The 16891-nt window shown below is 58.1% G+C and overlaps 4 protein-coding genes across 4 annotated transcripts; 3 read left to right on the top strand and 1 right to left on the bottom strand.

Moving 5' to 3' along the window:
* Positions 1–5323: 5323 nt before the first annotated feature.
* BKCO1_500088 (nrps-like enzyme) lies at positions 5324–8708 on the top strand (the record flags this gene model as incomplete). The annotated part of the gene is made up of 2 exons (XM_020276913.1): positions 5324–7387; positions 7458–8708. 2 exons carry the CDS (start codon positions 5324–5326, stop codon positions 8706–8708), a joined length of 3315 nt encoding a protein of 1104 aa, XP_020134139.1.
* Positions 8709–9945: 1237 nt separating this feature from the next.
* On the top strand, positions 9946–10551 carry BKCO1_500087 (uncharacterized protein; the record flags this gene model as incomplete). The annotated part of the gene is made up of 2 exons (XM_020276912.1): positions 9946–9975; positions 10081–10551. The coding sequence occupies 2 exons, from the start codon at positions 9946–9948 to the stop codon at positions 10549–10551; spliced, it is 501 nt and encodes a 166-aa protein (XP_020134136.1).
* Positions 10552–12336: 1785 nt separating this feature from the next.
* On the bottom strand, positions 12337–14397 carry BKCO1_500086 (fad nad-binding domain-containing protein; the record flags this gene model as incomplete). Its single annotated transcript, XM_020276911.1, has 4 exons — positions 12337–12791; positions 12888–13644; positions 13703–14023; positions 14080–14397. The coding sequence occupies 4 exons, from the start codon at positions 14395–14397 to the stop codon at positions 12337–12339; spliced, it is 1851 nt and encodes a 616-aa protein (XP_020134137.1).
* Positions 14398–15351: 954 nt separating this feature from the next.
* Positions 15352–16751, top strand: BKCO1_500085 (biotin synthase; the record flags this gene model as incomplete). The annotated part of the gene is made up of 2 exons (XM_020276910.1): positions 15352–15702; positions 15843–16751. 2 exons carry the CDS (start codon positions 15352–15354, stop codon positions 16749–16751), a joined length of 1260 nt encoding a protein of 419 aa, XP_020134134.1.
* Between the last annotated feature and the right edge of the window lie 140 nt (positions 16752–16891).

Genomic DNA, 16891 nt, shown 5'->3' with positions numbered 1-16891 from the left:
ACCGGCTTCGCTTTCCGTTCGTTACCTATGCAGATGGTTGCGCTTGCTTTGTTGTTCGCCATGTGGGGATGTGCGCGTGCATGCGGGTTGGCGGCTGAGCTGCAGGTGCCGAGCGAGACCTTTCTGTGCAGACAGTTGCGCCACAATTCGGGCTTGGTCTGCGCAAGCTTGAGCTGCAGGTGTGCCTGATCCACCGGGAAAGCTCCCATGATCAGCGGCCCACAATCAGGACAATCATCCAGCAAACCAAGCAGCGAACAGGCACGCGTTCATGCCCATCGACTTTCTCCCTTCGGGCCGGGGGATTCGCGTAGGCGTGAGATCCCATGCCGCCTGTTTCTAGACCTTTGAGAGGTCTCGGCCAGCCAATCGGTCCCCACATGTCGCTCCGGTCAACCGCGAGATGTGGGGTCATTATTGGCACGCCTAGCTGCCTTGCTGCCCTACATGCTATGGGGATTCTCGAGAACGCGGTGACGGCCATTACGACCGCGTGAGCGACATTCGAAGCGCATGCGCATATGCGCGTGTGTGGGCACGGGCTGCGCGGGTTTAGGAAGTGCACCGGCTGACGAGCCCAATGGTGTGTACATACTTTGGTAAGTCGACGATGTCCGCAAGGATGCGCCATCTTCCGGGTTAGCGCGGACCCTTTTTTATTTTTCTAACCCATTACCACCTCTCCTTCGCCCAACGACGTACTGTATAGTCCACACCGCCATATGCTATCAAGCGGCCCCCGTGCGTTTTGCGTGGTGCGTGGTTCGGGTGTTCAGCTGATTTAGCGCCAGACACGTACGTCTTAGTTTCTGCCTCGTCGCAAAACCACGTCTAGACTATTCTGCCTCTACTCCCCGCTCACACCGCATACATAGGTGTAGCCTCGATGAGGCTTGAGCTCGTGCTCGGGCTCCGACAGCGGACTTCTGGCACTAGACCACCCGCGGCTAACCGCCGCAGCTTGGGCGGCGTTACTCGGACCTGCTCCACAAACGCCACGTGCCGCCATTACCTAGTCACCGTCGTCGTTGCCAACGCCGTGGCCGCTGTATTGCCGCCGCCAGCGCCATGAAGGACAGCTCATCTCTTGGAGGAACAGTCCCTCGTTGAAGGCGTTTTTAGACTTTTCCATCGCGCTTCTAGCTCCGGACGAATCGCAGGCGGCTTATTCCCGCTGGCGTTCCCCGCCGCCGGCGCATAATCGCGTCATTTTCCTCCTGCTGATGACCTCTCTTTCTCTTTCTTTCTTTGGACGGAATGTATGGTACAAGCGCTCCTGCCGACGGAACGTACCATTTTTCTGGTCCAAACCGCGCGCTTCTTCATCAGCGGCGCGAGCTCGCCAGCGAAGCTAGCTTATGGGCGCTGAACGAGCCACCGGCCTCTTCCAGGACGGCCCGCGTGGGGATGCCTGTGGCGTTGACTACAGACGACGAAGGAGCGGGTGGCAGGCAGGTGATGACAGCGCCATCACTTCTCTCTTTAGCTGGCTTGCTATTCTTGTCTCTCTCTCTCGGTTCGTTCTTCATTTTTCCGCGCTTGCAATGCTTGTGCATTGTACGATTCTCTCCCCGGACATTGCTCGGGGAGGCGGGGTGGAGGGGGCGGATGGGGGGGCGGGAGACGAGGTAGGTAGGTAGGTGGCAACAACAAACATCAGCTACCACAACCACGTCAACAGCGACAGATGATGGGGTTATCCTGACATCTACCCATATTATTGTTCTGGAACCTTTTTTTTCTTTTCCCCCCTCCCTACAGGCTGCTGCTGCTTCGCCACACTCGACTTTTTTTTTTTTGCCGCCGCCGCCTCCGTCGTTCCTTTTGTTCCCCACTATCTCCCTCATCCTTCCCCTTCCCTGTCTCCTCTCGCTTGCTCGCTTGCTCTTCACGCATGAGGCGGACGTCATACATTCCGCATCCTAGACCGAAAAGGGCTCGCCACGGCGTTTTTTTTTTTTCTTCCTTCATCGGCGAAACCCCTGTCGGCAGAATCGACGTATGCATGGACGAGGATATCGTGTTCCACGGGCATGGATTGGGCCCCGCTTTGGGCTGGGGAAGAGAGGGGAGGGGTATGGGTATGGGTATGGGTATGCATGGTGCCGGGACTGGCTGGAGAGAAAGAAGAAGGGGAAGAAGGGAAAAAAAAACACCGCAAAAGTTCTGGACCGCAAATCATCGAGAATGGGCATGGAGATGTGGATGTGTGGCTGTGTGGCTGATGGGGTCCCTTACGCGTCCAGCGATGGGATTGGGAAAGGAGAGGCGAGGAAAGATCCACGGGGCGTGTGTATGTGTGTGTGTACGTGTGTACGTAGTATGTGTGGGCCCCACCCTCCCCTCCCCCGGTCCGATCGAGATGGGAGATGCCTTGTTAGCGATGGTGATGGTAGCCATGGATGCTGGAGAAAAAAAAAACCCATTTGTGGGCTGAGCGCGCGCGCGCGCGCTTTGTGGGTGCGTGTGGCGTTCAGCTGCTGTCCCTGCTGCTGCAAGGGCAAGCGGGGGAAGAGGGGGGGGGGGGCCAGCCGGCGGGCTTTGCATCTTGGGCTGCGATCGGGAAGGGAGAGGTGAGGGGTTGTCCCCGGTTGGGTTCTTGTTCGGGGAGGGGGGGCCAGTCCAGGCCAGCTCCAACCAGCCAACCAACCAACCAACCAGGGTGGTGGTAGTGATGTGTGATGTGTTGTACACACACTTTGTGGGGTTGGTCCAGGGAACAGGACGGCCGTCGTAGCAGCTGGCACCTAAGTGGCGGAAGTATAGAGCAGCGCGGTCTGAGGGCAGGTGTAGCGACACGGCCTTTTCCTCGTTTGGTCGCCGTGGGTGTTTTGCATGTGGGCCATCATACCTGCAAGGGTAGGAGCAAGGTTTGGGAGGGGAGATGTGGCGGCGGCGGCGGCGGCGACAGCGGCGTTTCGTCGATTTGGGGCTTGCGCGCGCGCGTTTGAGGTGTCGACAGTTAGTTGGACATGGGGGTCTAGACCTTGCGCCTTGTTCGTTCGGTCTTGGGAGGGAGGGAGGGAGGGGGAGGGCTAAGCACTGCCCTTTGCTCGTTACGCTTTCTTGGCTTTGAGGCGGGCGGGAGTACCCACCCTTGTGGGAAAGGGAACAGTGAGGGGACGAGGGAGGAGGGCGGAAGCGGTGGAATCCTTGTCCTCCTCCTCCTCCTCTCTCGCCAAGTCCGCCGCTTGGATGTCTCGCGGCAGCAGCTCCGCGATTGAAGGTGTGGAGTGCGGTACGACGTATCCGTACAGTAGACAGTATGAGGACGGCACGGAGCCTTTTCGGCTACGAAAATCACACCTTCAGACCATTCTCGTCGTCGGTGGAGTGTGAGGCTGTCGAGGGCTGATGAAACACGCTGTTGTGTTTTTTTTTGTTTTTGTTTTCTTTTCGACTCTTCGAGCGTCTCACGATAATTCCCCGTCACCAAGTACCGGGCAAGGCGTACGCGCGATTGTCTGGAAAAACATGTCCGTGATGATTGTAGTGGACGACGGTGAAAAAGCACGGGTCCATCCCGGGGTGGCGTGGTGGTGGTCATGGCACGGGTGGGCAATCATGGTGTCTCTCTCGGCGAAATGCACGTGCGGTGTGGCACTTTATCTTATTACACCGTTTTTTTCTTTCTGCCTGTGTGTTGCGGAATCCTTCAGCCTCACTTTTTAGTTTGCGGTCCCTTTCATTTACACATGGGTTTCACCATTTCTTGTTTTGCGGTATGACGTTTTTCTTTTCTTTGTGGTCATCTGGTTCGCTTGTGGCGCGAGATCCCAAGTGCTAAACTTTATTCGAAGGTCATGGGAGAGGTGTCTGTGTGCGCGCGAGGTGCGGGCGAGGGAATGCAATGGCTTTTGGAATTTCTCATTTTTTTTTCGTGGCGTCGCGCCGTTCGGTGGTGGATAGTGGGTGTTGATGGTGTCAGTGCTGATAGTCGTACGTTTCCTCTAAAGAGTCGCTTGGCCCGCGGGACACTACTGCTCCAGACTTACATGTTTGTTGCTCGATAGAGGTATTCGATTGTAATGGTGTGTGTCAAATGGCAGCACCGGCAACCCGTTACTCATTGTCATCTTTCATTCGTTTTGGTGTCTATCGTTGGCTTCCTTATCTCTTGCCCACTCTTGTCCATCGCCCCATCTTTGCAGTAGATAAGACTTGTACAAGCAAGCAAGCGTGGCCGACTCATAAGGGTAGCAGTGTCTAATTCAATCGATCGAGCTGTTCGACACCGTGTCGCTCCGCTCGCGTGATTTTATTTCCAAACCTTCCAATGCGTAAAGTATCCTACTAAATCATGTAAAATACTCATACTACTACGTTCACCCGTTATTCTTGGATTGAATGGTGCAAAGCAAATGCTACTCGATGTCGTTTTAAAAGCGTTGTTCGCGAGTCAGAAACAACGTTAAACTATTTCCCTAAATTTTAGCGTTTGGCGATCTACGGGTAGTACTACTTATTTTTTCAAGTGACATTTTACTGACTGCACCCGTCTTTTCTAAGCAAAGTTTCTCAAGTGAGATGCTTCAGTAACATTATGCCGGCGGTTGAAGATGATGATGGTTGCATGCTTGTGTCATTTTTCAATTTCGCTCTACGTCCGGGGCATCCTCTACCTACTTAAAAATCGTCGATGGTAGGCTGTGACAGCTCAAGTACGCTGGAATCAACTGTGCTCTGCCACCTTATCTAATAAAGTTCCAAACGCAACAGAATTGGTCCATCTTCTTCCCCAGGACGTTGAATGTAAGTTGGCTGTCCGGTTCAAGTTCGTGCTACGTCGGAGGATGCTCCGGTCCCTGCAGCGGTAATGCGAAAAAGTGGAGCAGATAAAGTCAGCATGAATGATATAGTTGAATAATATTCAGTTGCACCAATTCGGACTTTCTACAGGAAAAAGTACGTCGTGCTGAGGCGGTTAATCTTTACGCATACTGGTGTTCATGATACAGTTTGACATGTTCAGCAGATCAGACATACCATATACTTTGGAGTGTATGTCGTGGAACTACCCACGGGCTTCATGGAAAAGCACGAAGGCATTTCACTAGCAAATGGTGAAGGAAAGGCGGTGGAATCAGAGCGGGGCGGATAATAATCCGCTGCACACTTTTCCGCGTCATTCCTCTCATACGTCACTGGCTGACGACTGCGGGGCAACCACCAACCATCGGAAAAGTGCCTTCCGCAGCTTCCCGGGATGAACTCGCAGCACGTCGTCCAACCTCTGCTCGTCTATCCCGTTATTTGAACCGCGCTGCGACGTCCGTCCGCCTCCAGTTCCTTCTCTACACTCCCTAGCCTGCACTCTTTTAACATGCTCTCAGTTATTCCTCCCTCGGTAGCCGAGGCGCCGTGTGTTGCCTCCAAGCACAGCTACGAGACGCATATGGATGCTGTCGACACAGACTCGGAACCGGAGACGGTACCGCCGGAGCCCAGAACCGTCGATGAGTTGATGCGCAGCCGGTCTCGCACAGATCCGGATCTCCCGCTCATCTCGTACCCGTCGTCCGGCATCGAGTACGTCGACTACACGCCGCGCCAACTCGACATCTTCGCGTACAGAGTGGCGCACGTCTACAAGCAATTAATACCCCAGCGAGCGAGCTCCCATGAGAAGCCGTCCGTCATCGGCCTGCTCGGGCCGTCAAACCTCGAGTACCTCGTCACCATGCTGGCCCTCACCAAGCTCGGCCACACGGTCATGTTCCAGTCGACGAGAATCTCGCAAGAGGCACATGCCTCGCTTCTGAATACGACGGGATCGCGGCACATGGTCATCGATGCCTCCTTTGCCGACATGGCCGCAGCACTCAAGCGGGACAACATTCCCGACCTGACTGTCATCCCTATCGCAGGCCCGGAGGTGTACGGCCTCCCCATCTCAGATGCGGACAACAACCTCAACACGCGGATGGACCAGCATCTCGATGTCGAAGTCGAGCAGAGCCACGTGGCGTGGATCATCCACTCGTCGGGGTCGACGGGGCTGCCCAAGCCCATCTTTCAGACACAGCGGGCGGCGCTCAAGAACTACACGACCAACATGAACATGCGCGGCTTCATCACGCTGCCGCTGTTCCACGCCCACGGCATCGGCTCACTGTTCCGCGCCGTCGATTCGCGCAAGCAGATTCACCTATACAACGCCGCCCTGCCGCTGGCTAAGCAGTATCTGACCCAAATCATCAAGCAGCACGACTTTGAGATCTTCTACGGCGTACCATACGTCTTGAACCTGCTGGCCGAGGACGACGAGGGGCTCGACCTGTTGGCGCACTTCAAGATCGTCATGTTCGGTGGCTCGTCGTGCCCGGACTCGCTGGGCGATAAGCTGACGGCCCGTGGCGTGTATCTAGTTAGCCACTACGGCTCCACCGAGACCGGCCAGCTGATGACATCTTTTCGCCCGCGCGACGACCATGGATGGGACTACCTGCGCCCGTCCGACGCTGTGAAGCCGTTTCTGCGCTTTGAGGACCGCGGCGGCGGCCTGTTTGAGTGCGTGTGTCTGCCCGGCTGGCCGTCCAAGGTCGCCACCAACCGCCCAGACGGCGCCTACGCCACCAAGGACTGCTTCACCCGCCACCCTACCCTGCCAGACGCCTGGAAGTACTATTGCCGCCTCGATGACACCCTGACCCTGAACAACGGTGAGAAGGCCAACCCGCTGCAGCTCGAAGGCGCCGCACGCGAGTGCACCCTTGTCGAAGAGGCCGTCATGTTCGGTGCTGGAAAGGCCCGTCTGGGTCTCGCCCTCGTGTTATCCGAGCATGGCGCCGCATTGTCCGAGGATCAAGTCGTCAACGCCATGTTCGAGACCATCGAGCCCGCCCATGCTACACTGCCCGCCTACGCCAAGATTGATAGGGACATGGTGCTAGTGCTGCCGCACGGCACGCAGTACCGAGTCACCGACAAGGGCACCGTCATCCGCCAGGCTTTTTACAAGCAGTTCGCCGCCGAAATCGACGCCATGTATGAGGAGAAGGCCGCCGAGGACGCGCTGGCGCTGTCGGAGCCAGAGCTCAGAGACTTCATTCGCGCCGAGGTTGCCGCCGTACTGGGATTGCAGGACCCCTCGGCCCAGCTCTCCGACGAGCAGGACTTTTTCGGCCTGGGAATGGACTCGCTGCAGACGACCAGGCTGCGGAGCGCGTTCGTAAAGAGGCTGGATCTGGGCGGCGCCCAGCTCGGACTGAACTGCGTCTTCGATCATCCGTCCGTGGCCGCCCTGGCGCGGCACTTGTACGCGCTGCGGACGGGCGAGAGCGCAGGTCAGGTCTCTAAGGAGGAGGAGATGCAAGCGCTGATCCAGCAGTACTCTACCTTCCGGGAGCATATCCCCCAACCCCGCCTGGTCGAGGGCGAGTACGTGGTAAGTGATGTTCTCCTACACCAACAACCCCCTTTCCCCTCAACTCTCCACTAACCTCTTCAACAATTAGATGGTCACCGGCGCCACTGGCTCCCTCGGCGCCCACGTGGCCGCCCAGCTCTCCCTCCTTCCCACCGTCCACCGCGTCTACTGCCTCGTCCGCCCTTCCTCCACCTCCGACCCCCTCTCCCGCATCGTCCACTCCCTCCAAACTCGACACCTCTGGGACACTCTCCCCGCCGCCTCTCGCGCCAAACTCGCCGCCCTTCCAGCCGACCTATCTTCCCCAACCCTCGGCCTCGACCCTCCCACCCTCGACGTCCTACGCACCCAACTCTCCGCTATCATCCACTGCGCCTGGGCCGTCAACTTCAACCTGCAACTCCGCAGCTTCGCCCCCGACTGCATCGCGGGCGTCGCCCACCTGCTCGACCTATGCCTGTCGGTCCGCGGCCCCGCACCCGCGGCATTCAATTTCTGCAGCTCCGTCAGCACCGTGTACAACACAGCGTCGTGGCTACAATCTGATCAGTCGCACGCGTCCCCGTCCCCGTCCCCGTCCGGCCCGGTGGTCGACACCGTGCGCATCTCGGAATCCCTCCCGCCGAGCCTGTCCTGCGCACAGCACATGGGCTACGCGCAGAGCAAGCTCGTCGCCGAGCACATCTGCCACCGCGCGGCGGCGGCGGCATCACGGCCGGGATCGTTGATGGCTCGCGTGTTGCGCGTGGGGCAGATCGTCGGGGACGAGCGGCACGGCGTGTGGAACGCGACGGAGGCGGTGCCGCTGATGCTGCGGAGCGCGGCGACGCTGGGCGCGCTGCCGAGGCTGGACGAGCGGGTGAGGTGGTTGCCGGTGGATGTGGTGGCGAGGGCGTGCGTGGAGGTCGGTTTGTCGTCGTCCGTGTCGACGACTGGCCGCGGGAATGACGTCGCGCCGGCGGAGGTGTACAACGTCGTCAATCCCGCTGCGCTGCATTGGACGAGGGAGCTGTTGCCGATGTTGAGGGATGTGGGGCTGGCGTTTGAGGAGGTGGAGGTCGGGGAGTGGCTGGAGCGGTTGAGGAGGTCGGAGAGGGATCCGGTGAGGAATCCGCCGGTGAAGTTGGAGGCGTTTTGGGAGGAGAAGTATGGTGGTGGTGGTGGTAAGAAGGCCGCTGAGAGGGGGGAGGGGGAGGAGAGGAAGACGGAGGTGGTGTGGGAGACGGATAGGGTCAGGGCGTGGTCGGAGGCGATTGCGTCGGTGGAGAAGCCCGGGAGGGAGCTGTTGGGGAAGATTGTGGGGTATTTCTTGAATGAGGCGTGGAAGGCGGATGTGTAGGAGGGCTTGATCTTGAGGTTTGTGTTTGGCGTGATGGATGGGAATCAAGGCATCTTTTTATTGTTTATGAAGCTTTGGTGTTTGAGATTTTGAATTATGCGCCTGTATCAATACGTGAGTCCCAGGAAGCGACTACTAACGTACAGCACGAATGGTAGCTCTCTGATTCAAAAGCTGAGTCCAAGCTGCAGGACAACGCGGCAGAAAGGGGTCGACAAAAGCTCTGTTGTCGTAATGTGGAGGGGCTGAGAGGTGTGGAACTATGGAGTGGTTCATCCAAGGGCCACCTGCAGGTGGACTTGGCAAGAGTTGAAAGCTAACGCAAAACTGGAAGATGGGATTGTTCGCAACAACAAGAATGCTCTCAGGTTCTACTGTAACTTTGAAGGGCATAGTCCAGAGGCAGAGGAGTTGGAAGTCCAGAACGAGCTATACGAGTCGAACGCGCCGGAGAAGCCCTCGGTATTTGGGGCTGCTCACGCATGATAGGGTACGATATCCCTGTACTGTTTATTTGTAATTCTCCGTAGTGGTGTTGTGTGGGAGAAATGGACGCGTTGTCAGGACTACCGTTCAGCTGCGCAAGCGAGCTAGACTGCGCCTGTCGCCGACAAGCACAGCCTCATCCGGCTCATGTGGTGGGGCTGCAGGTGGCTGGTTCGTGTGGACGTATGCTTCCGAGAGAAACCTGATTACCGGGGGCTTTCGTGTGCGTCGAGGACGGCGGGTCTATTGGCAATGGAGAAATGTCGGTTGGAGGCTGGTATCATTCCGCTATGTACACGAGGACAATTAAATATTATCAGGGTCACCTGGCCGCGCCGACATGGGTGATGCCGCTTTGGCTCGATGCTAGCTCCTGGCACTAGCCGCGGCGGTGAAGCCTGGGACAGTCAGCCACCCAAGGAGAAAAAAACCATGGTGTCATTTCCAGCATTGCGGCTCTATCCACTGCAGGGTCCGGCCGCTCATCTGCCGCGAATCCATTAAGTTGATCTTTCCCATACGGAGAGCGGGAAAAAAACCCCCCCTCCCAATGAACCCTCTCTCTCTGCTCTGTCCCACAGATCTTCGCACCTTGATCAACCTCCCCCAAAACCTTGTCTCCTACGCACCTCCGCCGAAACTGCCGATCCATCACCGCCGCCGCCCCGCGTTCCCAGTTTTTAAACTCCGTCGATCAACCCGATCAACGCGGACTCGCCCGCCAATCACCACCACCGCCGCCGCCGCCAATATGTGTTTCTGCAACGGCACAACCACCGAAGTCCGTAACCACATCTCTCCCTTCCCCTTTCCTTTTCCTTTTTCCCTCCCACCACCCAAACAAACAAAAAAAAAGAAAAGAAAAACAAGACTCACGCCCTCGCAGTACATGCCCCCCGCCCGCATCCCCAAACACACCCCCTACCCGCGCCCCAGGACCGCCGCGTCCCGAAAGAAGAGCTACCGACAAATCGCCTTACCCGTACCGCCGATGACCACTACCACCACCACGACAACCCTGCAGCAAGAGCGATATTCGTACGCCGCGAGCAGGTCGTTATACGACGCGCGCGGCGCCGGCGCCGGGTCCGGCCCGCGCCGCTCGTACGATCGGTATTATCGCTCCAGCGTGTCGTCGTTGCCGGTGTTGGCGTCGTCGTCGTCGACGTCGATGTCGAATGCAGCTGGTGCTGCGGCGATGTCGGAGCAGCAGTATTATGCTGTGAGGGATAGGCAGCGGAGGGATAGTTATCCGAGGCAGCATGTGCAGTTGATGGTGGAGAGGAGGCCGGTGACGGCTGGTGCGGGCGTGGGGAGCGGCGGGTGGAGGAGGGAGGAGAGGGTTGTTTATGTGTAGGTGGGGGGCGGGTGGGTGTGTTTCCTGGAGGAGGGGGAAGGGAGGTGGGATGGTTGATGTGGCGATGAGTTATGATGTTATGGTGTTATGATGTTATGATGTTATGATGTGCATGCCTTTTTAGATTGTAGCGAGTTTTTTTTTTAACGTTTATAGACACTGGCAACGGTTAACGATATAGATACGAGCCAAATGATACTTCTTGTTAGCAACTGTGTCGCGTTCTGACATGTGTACTGTATTATGGATCAATTGTGAGTCTCCGACTGTCCCTCCCGCTTCCTCTACCGCCGCACGACGCACTGCGCTCCGCTCGTCGCCGACGGCTACCGGAACGTCTCTTAACTTCACCGCTGCGGACGAGCCGAACTTCGCAAGGCCGTACGCCAAGTACTACTACGGGCCGCACAACTCGGACGTCCACGCGACGGCAACGTACAAGTATCCGCTGCTCGACCGCTTCCAAGCCGCGGACCGCAAGACCGCCTCAGCGCCGCCGCAGATTAGAGCATCAGCCTATCAGGTGCGTCGCCATCTATGTCAAAAATACTTGCACGCCTCTTTATTTTCTCCGCCTCCCACCGCTCCCACACTTTTGCACCATCTCGCGGCAAACCCCCCAGTCAACGTTCGAAATCTGCAACAATGCCACGCGTACGCAACCTGGACAAATGGCGCTCATCATCAGCACTTCGCCGTAATGATGGCCCCTGCCATCTTCTACTATCCGTGCTGCTGTCTGCATGCGCATAAGCAAGGACAAGGGAATATCCGACATGGATAGCTCCGCCGCGAGGCCAGTGGCGCGACAGTAATTGGACATGAGTCCAGGTCTTGTCAACCACGCCGGTTCGCCTTGACGCGCAGACAGTGATACTTGTTCGTGATGTCTTGGAAGAAAATGTACGACGGTGGCGCGGCCCATTTATGACGGGAGTTGTGAGCTGGGGGTCTTCTGGCGTGGGCTTCTCCGCAAGGGCCGGGGCACGCGCGTGGGCGCTGTTGGGGTTTGCGCATGTGATGCTAGCATGGGAGCACAAACTTTTTTTTTTTTTAAATTCGTCTTTTTCGGTAGAGGCTCTTGGATACGGTCAAGAATCTTGCATCAAATCTGGACGATTGGAAAGGAAAGAGTATGAGAAAATGTCACTTTGGGAAGTGGGGAGCCATCAGGTTCAAAATGTCGGAAAGGCGTGGAGAATGATGTGACTGTTCAATTTGCTGATGCGGAAGGCTGTTGAACTGCACCACTAAGTGCTTTTGATGCTGTTCATCATTATTTGGAGGAGACGTGAAGTACCACTCGGCTTCCGACGTATTCAGGTTGCTCTGGTTGTGGGATGGAGAGGAGGATGGGATTGTCCATAGCCATCGTAAACTAAAACCCCGCAGTGGACAATGATTATCAATGGCTCCCATAGTCGGCTTGTGATACTCCAATAACCCCTACTATGATAGGTGGTTGTGTTGGACACTAGAATCCCAAGTGACGACGCAGCACGGACTTATATAATTGCCTAAGACGAACCACACGAATTTAGGTCACCCTCTCTAACACGTAGCACACGTTCACGTAATGCCTGGAAATTAGAAGCTGTTCAGATGCCTCTGGCAGCGCTCTTGCTAGTCAAGGCTGAGATATCTGTCGTATATTTGAAACAGACATTCGGGCCCAGCCAAATATGCGCATTCAAAACCGATCTATCAATCTACACCCAGCACTCACACTCCACCATCCTGACCACACATCCCCACCACACCACCCAACTTACCCCTCACCCTTTTTCACACCTCCCACCACCTCTCATGCAACTCCTTCAAATCCACCTCCCCCGGCACCTTCAACCACTCCAACAAATCACTCCCCTTATCCCCCTCCTTCGCCGTCTTCCCGTTCCCCCAATACCCGAACCTCCCCCTCCCCTCCCCGTACCCCCACTCCCAATCCTCCCACCGCGGCTCCTGCCGCACGTAATTCACGTGCGCGCCGCTGCCCGGCCACACGCCGTGCACGCGGGCGCCGGGGCGGCCGCCGTTGTACCAGGACTTGCAGTTCTCGGAGAAGACGGTGCGCGGGAAGAAGGCGTCGCAGTAGGCGACGAAGTCGTCGGTGGCGGCGCGCGTGGGCGCGACGGTGGCGACGTGCTGGCGCGACGTCTTGCGGAGGAGGCGCGCGATGTACGTCGTCTGCGCTTCGGCGGCGTGCGGGATGGTGCCCGCGACGGTGCCTGAGTTGGGTCCTGCTCACCGTTGTCGTTAGCGAGAGAGGGGGGGCTGGAAAGGTGGGAAGAGAGGAAAGGGAAAGAAGGGGGGAGGGGGATGGGACATGTGCGTACCGTAGAGGAACAACAGATTCGGGAACCCCGGCACGCCCAATCCGAAATAGCTGTACGGAAACCCAAACTTCCCGTCCGGCTGCCAGTCCCTGCTGAGGTCGTACTCGCCGCTGACGATGGGGAACGGCGGCGCGAACGACACGTTCGCCCCCGTGCAGCATATCACGGCATCGACCTCCCGCACCGTCCCATCCTCCGTCTCGATGCCATTCGCCGTGAACCGCGCTATCGGCGTGCGGATGAACGACACGTTGTCTTCCGTCAGCGCCTCCAGGTAGCCTGGACCCGGTGTCAGCCGCCGGCAAGACGGGCTGAAAGCCGGCACGATTTCGTTAAGCAACTCGGGCTTCTTCGCGAGCCGCGCCGCCATCAAGGACGTGAAGTTTTCGCGCGCGTTGCGTGATTCCGGACTGTCTTTCAGGACGGCGTCGAAGCGTCGCCAGTAGGTTTCTTCGAGCGCTTTGCGGTAGGCGAGGAACTTGTGCGGGTCTTTGAATTCTTCGAGCTGGGCGGCCGAGAACGGCATTGGTTCAGCCTTCCGGTCGCGGCCGCCGAGCGAGCCGGCGATCCAGGTGGGCGAGCGCGCGTAGTGGTCGAGGTGCTTGACAATTTTTTGGAGCTCGGGGACGACTTGGATTCCTGAGGCACCGTTGCCGATGACGGCGACACGTTTGTTGCTGAGGTCGACGGTGGGGTCCCAGTTGGAGGAGTGGCGGATGAAACCTTTGTAGTCTTTGATGCCGGGGTAGTTGGGTAGCTGTAATGGAACTCAGTGAGAAGTTTGGACGTAAAGAGAGGGTGAGCTTCAGGCTTACCTTCCACGCGTTGAAGTGACCAATGGCGGGGATCAGAAAGTCAAAGAAGTCGTGCCTGACTTCATTCGTGTCGAGGTTCTCTACTGTCAACTTCCATTTGGTCCGCGAGGGGTCCCATTCGGCACGTTGGACCTTCGTCTTGAACTGGGTCTTCTCGTAAACACCGTACTTCCTTGCGATGCCTTGCCAGTAGTCCCGGATGTCCGCTCCTCTTGCAAACTCTTCAGCCCAATCACTCTTCGGCTCGAATGTGCTCTGGTAGATTGTCGAAGGCACGTCACAGCGGACGCCGGGATAAGTGTTCTCGTACCATGTACCGCCCTACAACGGTTAGAAGTGTAATGTCAACAGCGGCGGAGGAGACAGCTTTGACATACCACGTCGGAATTCTTCTCAAACAAGGTGAGATCAATGCCGGGCACCTTGGCGGGTAGCAGAGAGGCAGCAGTTACACCAGACAGACCAGTGCCGATGATGGCGACCTTGAGCTTTTTTATCTCGTCGATGGGATGCTCCTCGATCTGGAAATCGGAAACGGTGCCGTTTGGCCGCTTAAGCTTGGGATAGGGAAGAGAGGTACCGTTTTCATGCGGCGTTGATCCAGACACCTCTTCAACCGTAGCTGCGTAGGCAGATTTGGGCTCTGCAGGAAATTGAGCATCACGAGCGTCGGGCACGTAGAGTTCGGTGGCCATGGTGGCAGGTCAAACAAACTCGATTTTTTCCCGTGGGCAGGCCAGGCGGGGGACGCGGAGAAGACAGGCGCTATATACAGCACAGGAACAGGACTGGGTGGCCATAGCTCCAAGAGTGGTGCGCAGACAAGAGGCACACAATCGACAAGGCTGCGGCAGTCATGGGTGGAGTGGACGAATTACATTGAGCGCATGCTGGGTGGCCGTGGGGAAGCCGTCGCAACAGGCGGATGATGTGATCGCGGGCCCCGATGGTGCTCACTTTAGCGTGGGCGATAGGCATGTGGTAGGCCACGGCGAGTAATCCATGGCCTGAGCCGGCGGCTTCTGGATGACGAGCTGCGGACGGCGGCATGAGATTCTTCATCGCGGGGTTGGATGGCGACAGCGACTGATTAGTCGGCGTAAAGCTCGGGCGCCAGTCGCACGCCAGTCTCGTGGCTCCGTGGCATGGTCGCGCATTGTGGCTGGCGTCCAGGATACGCGACTGCGACGCGTTGCCGTGTCGCGTCAAGGCGGAGAGAAGGAAGATGAGCCGGGCGTGGTGTTGAGGGGCTCCTCCCGGTAAGGACGAAGCTTTGGGCCCAACTCTCGCTTGACGGCAGCAGCGACGCAGCGACGCAGCTCTCCGCCTGCGACGCGACTGGCTCGACACGGGCGGCTGGGCGAGGCTAGAAATACATATGAACAGGCCGGTGACTCAACAGATGGCCCAGCAATTGACATGGGCCTCCGAGGCCGGCGGCTTCCCTCGGTGGTGACGCAGCGGGGCCCACGGAGGAGCTAGGCGGCCTCAACAATCAGGTACCCCGCCTTTCCGCTGGCCGCATCTGCTCCGCCAGCCCGGGCCATGTCAATTGCCCTACGCCCATTGGCGCGCCCGCCAGTCACAGCGAGAGGGCTGATAACTTGTCCAACCCGCCCTCACCTCTCCACCTCACACCACACATCACCATGAAATCTCCCGCCGCATCAACCGCCCGTCTGGCTCTTGCCTCCGCTCGTCGATCCGGCCTCGCATCCCAGCGCCGGCCCGCAGCGCCCGTCGTAGCTTCCGCCCGGTCATGGCGGGCTCTCAGCGGACGCGCCCACATGTCGACCGTGGTCGAGGACCTGGGAAACACGCCCTCGCCTCCCCCGCCCCCGCCAGCAGCTGCCTCCGCTTCCGTCGAGGCTGAGAGAGAAGCCAATGCCCGCGAGATCCTCAAGAAAGCCGTCAATGCCACCTCTCCGCGGAACAACTGGACGAAAGAGGAAATCGCCGCCATCTACTACTCCCCGCTGATGGACCTGGCTTTCCAGGCCGTGAGTTCTGCCCCAATCAACCGACGCCGCCCCTGCTAGCGACACGCAAGCCATTGGCAGCGTCTCTCTCCGATGAAGTGACTGAGCGACGTCTGACACCCGACTGAGACACAGCATGCTGACAGCTTTCCCACGTCTAGGGCCTCGTCCACCGCCGCTTCCACAACCCCGCCGAAGTCCAGCTCTGCACCCTCATGAACATCAAGACCGGCGGCTGCACTGAAGACTGCAGCTACTGCGCCCAATCCACACGCTACCAGACGGGCGTGCAAGCCCAGCGCGTCGAGCCAGTCGAGGCGGTGCTGTCGGCCGCGCGCACCGCCAAGGCAAACGGCAGCACGCGCTTCTGCATGGGCGCCGCCTGGCGCGACATGCGCGGCCGCAAGAACTCGCTCAAGAACATCAAGACCATGGTCGAAGGCGTGCGCGGCTTGGGCATGGAGTGCTGCGTCACCCTGGGCATGATCGACGAGGCCCAGGCCAAGGAGCTGAAGGAGGCGGGGCTGACGGCTTACAACCACAACGTCGACACGAGCCGCGAGTTCTATCCCTCCGTCATCAGCACCCGCACCTACGACGAGCGCTTGCAGACGCTGTCGCATGTGCGCGACGCCGGCATCAACGTGTGCTCCGGCGGCATCCTCGGCCTCGGCGAGAAGTCAAAGGACCATATCGGCTTGCTGCACACCGTCTCGACCCTGCCTTCGCACCCGGAGAGCTTCCCGGTCAACGCGCTTGTGCCTATCAAGGGCACTCCGCTGGGCGATAAGAAGCCGCTCGAGTTTACCTCCATGCTGCGCACCATTGCCACAGCTCGCGTCATCATGCCCTCGACCATAATCCGCATCGCCGCCGGCCGCAAGACAATGAGCGAGGAGAAGCAGGCCCTATGCTTCATGGCCGGCGCCAACGCTATTTTTACTGGCGAGAAGATGCTGACTACGGAGTGCAACGGTTGGGACGAGGACAGCCAGATGTTCGGCCGCTGGGGATTGGTGCCCATGAAGAGTTTTGAGAAGAGCCCGCGGCCGGCGCCTGAGATTCAGTAGTAGCTGAAGGGAAGAGTAGAGAGGTATTTTTTTTTTCTTTAATCCGCCGCGGGAATGACGTATAAAAGACCATGGCACTGGGAAGAAGCCCGTAGAGCAAACGAAAAGAATTGATAGATTGTTTACTTGTCGCACTCTCT

The sequence above is a fragment of the Diplodia corticola genome (assembly GCF_001883845.1).
Source record: "Diplodia corticola strain CBS 112549 chromosome Unknown scaffold5, whole genome shotgun sequence".
Taxonomy (NCBI): domain Eukaryota; kingdom Fungi; phylum Ascomycota; class Dothideomycetes; order Botryosphaeriales; family Botryosphaeriaceae; genus Diplodia; species Diplodia corticola.
Note: the sequence above shows the minus strand (reverse complement) of the source record. Positions and strands in the feature narration are given on the sequence as shown.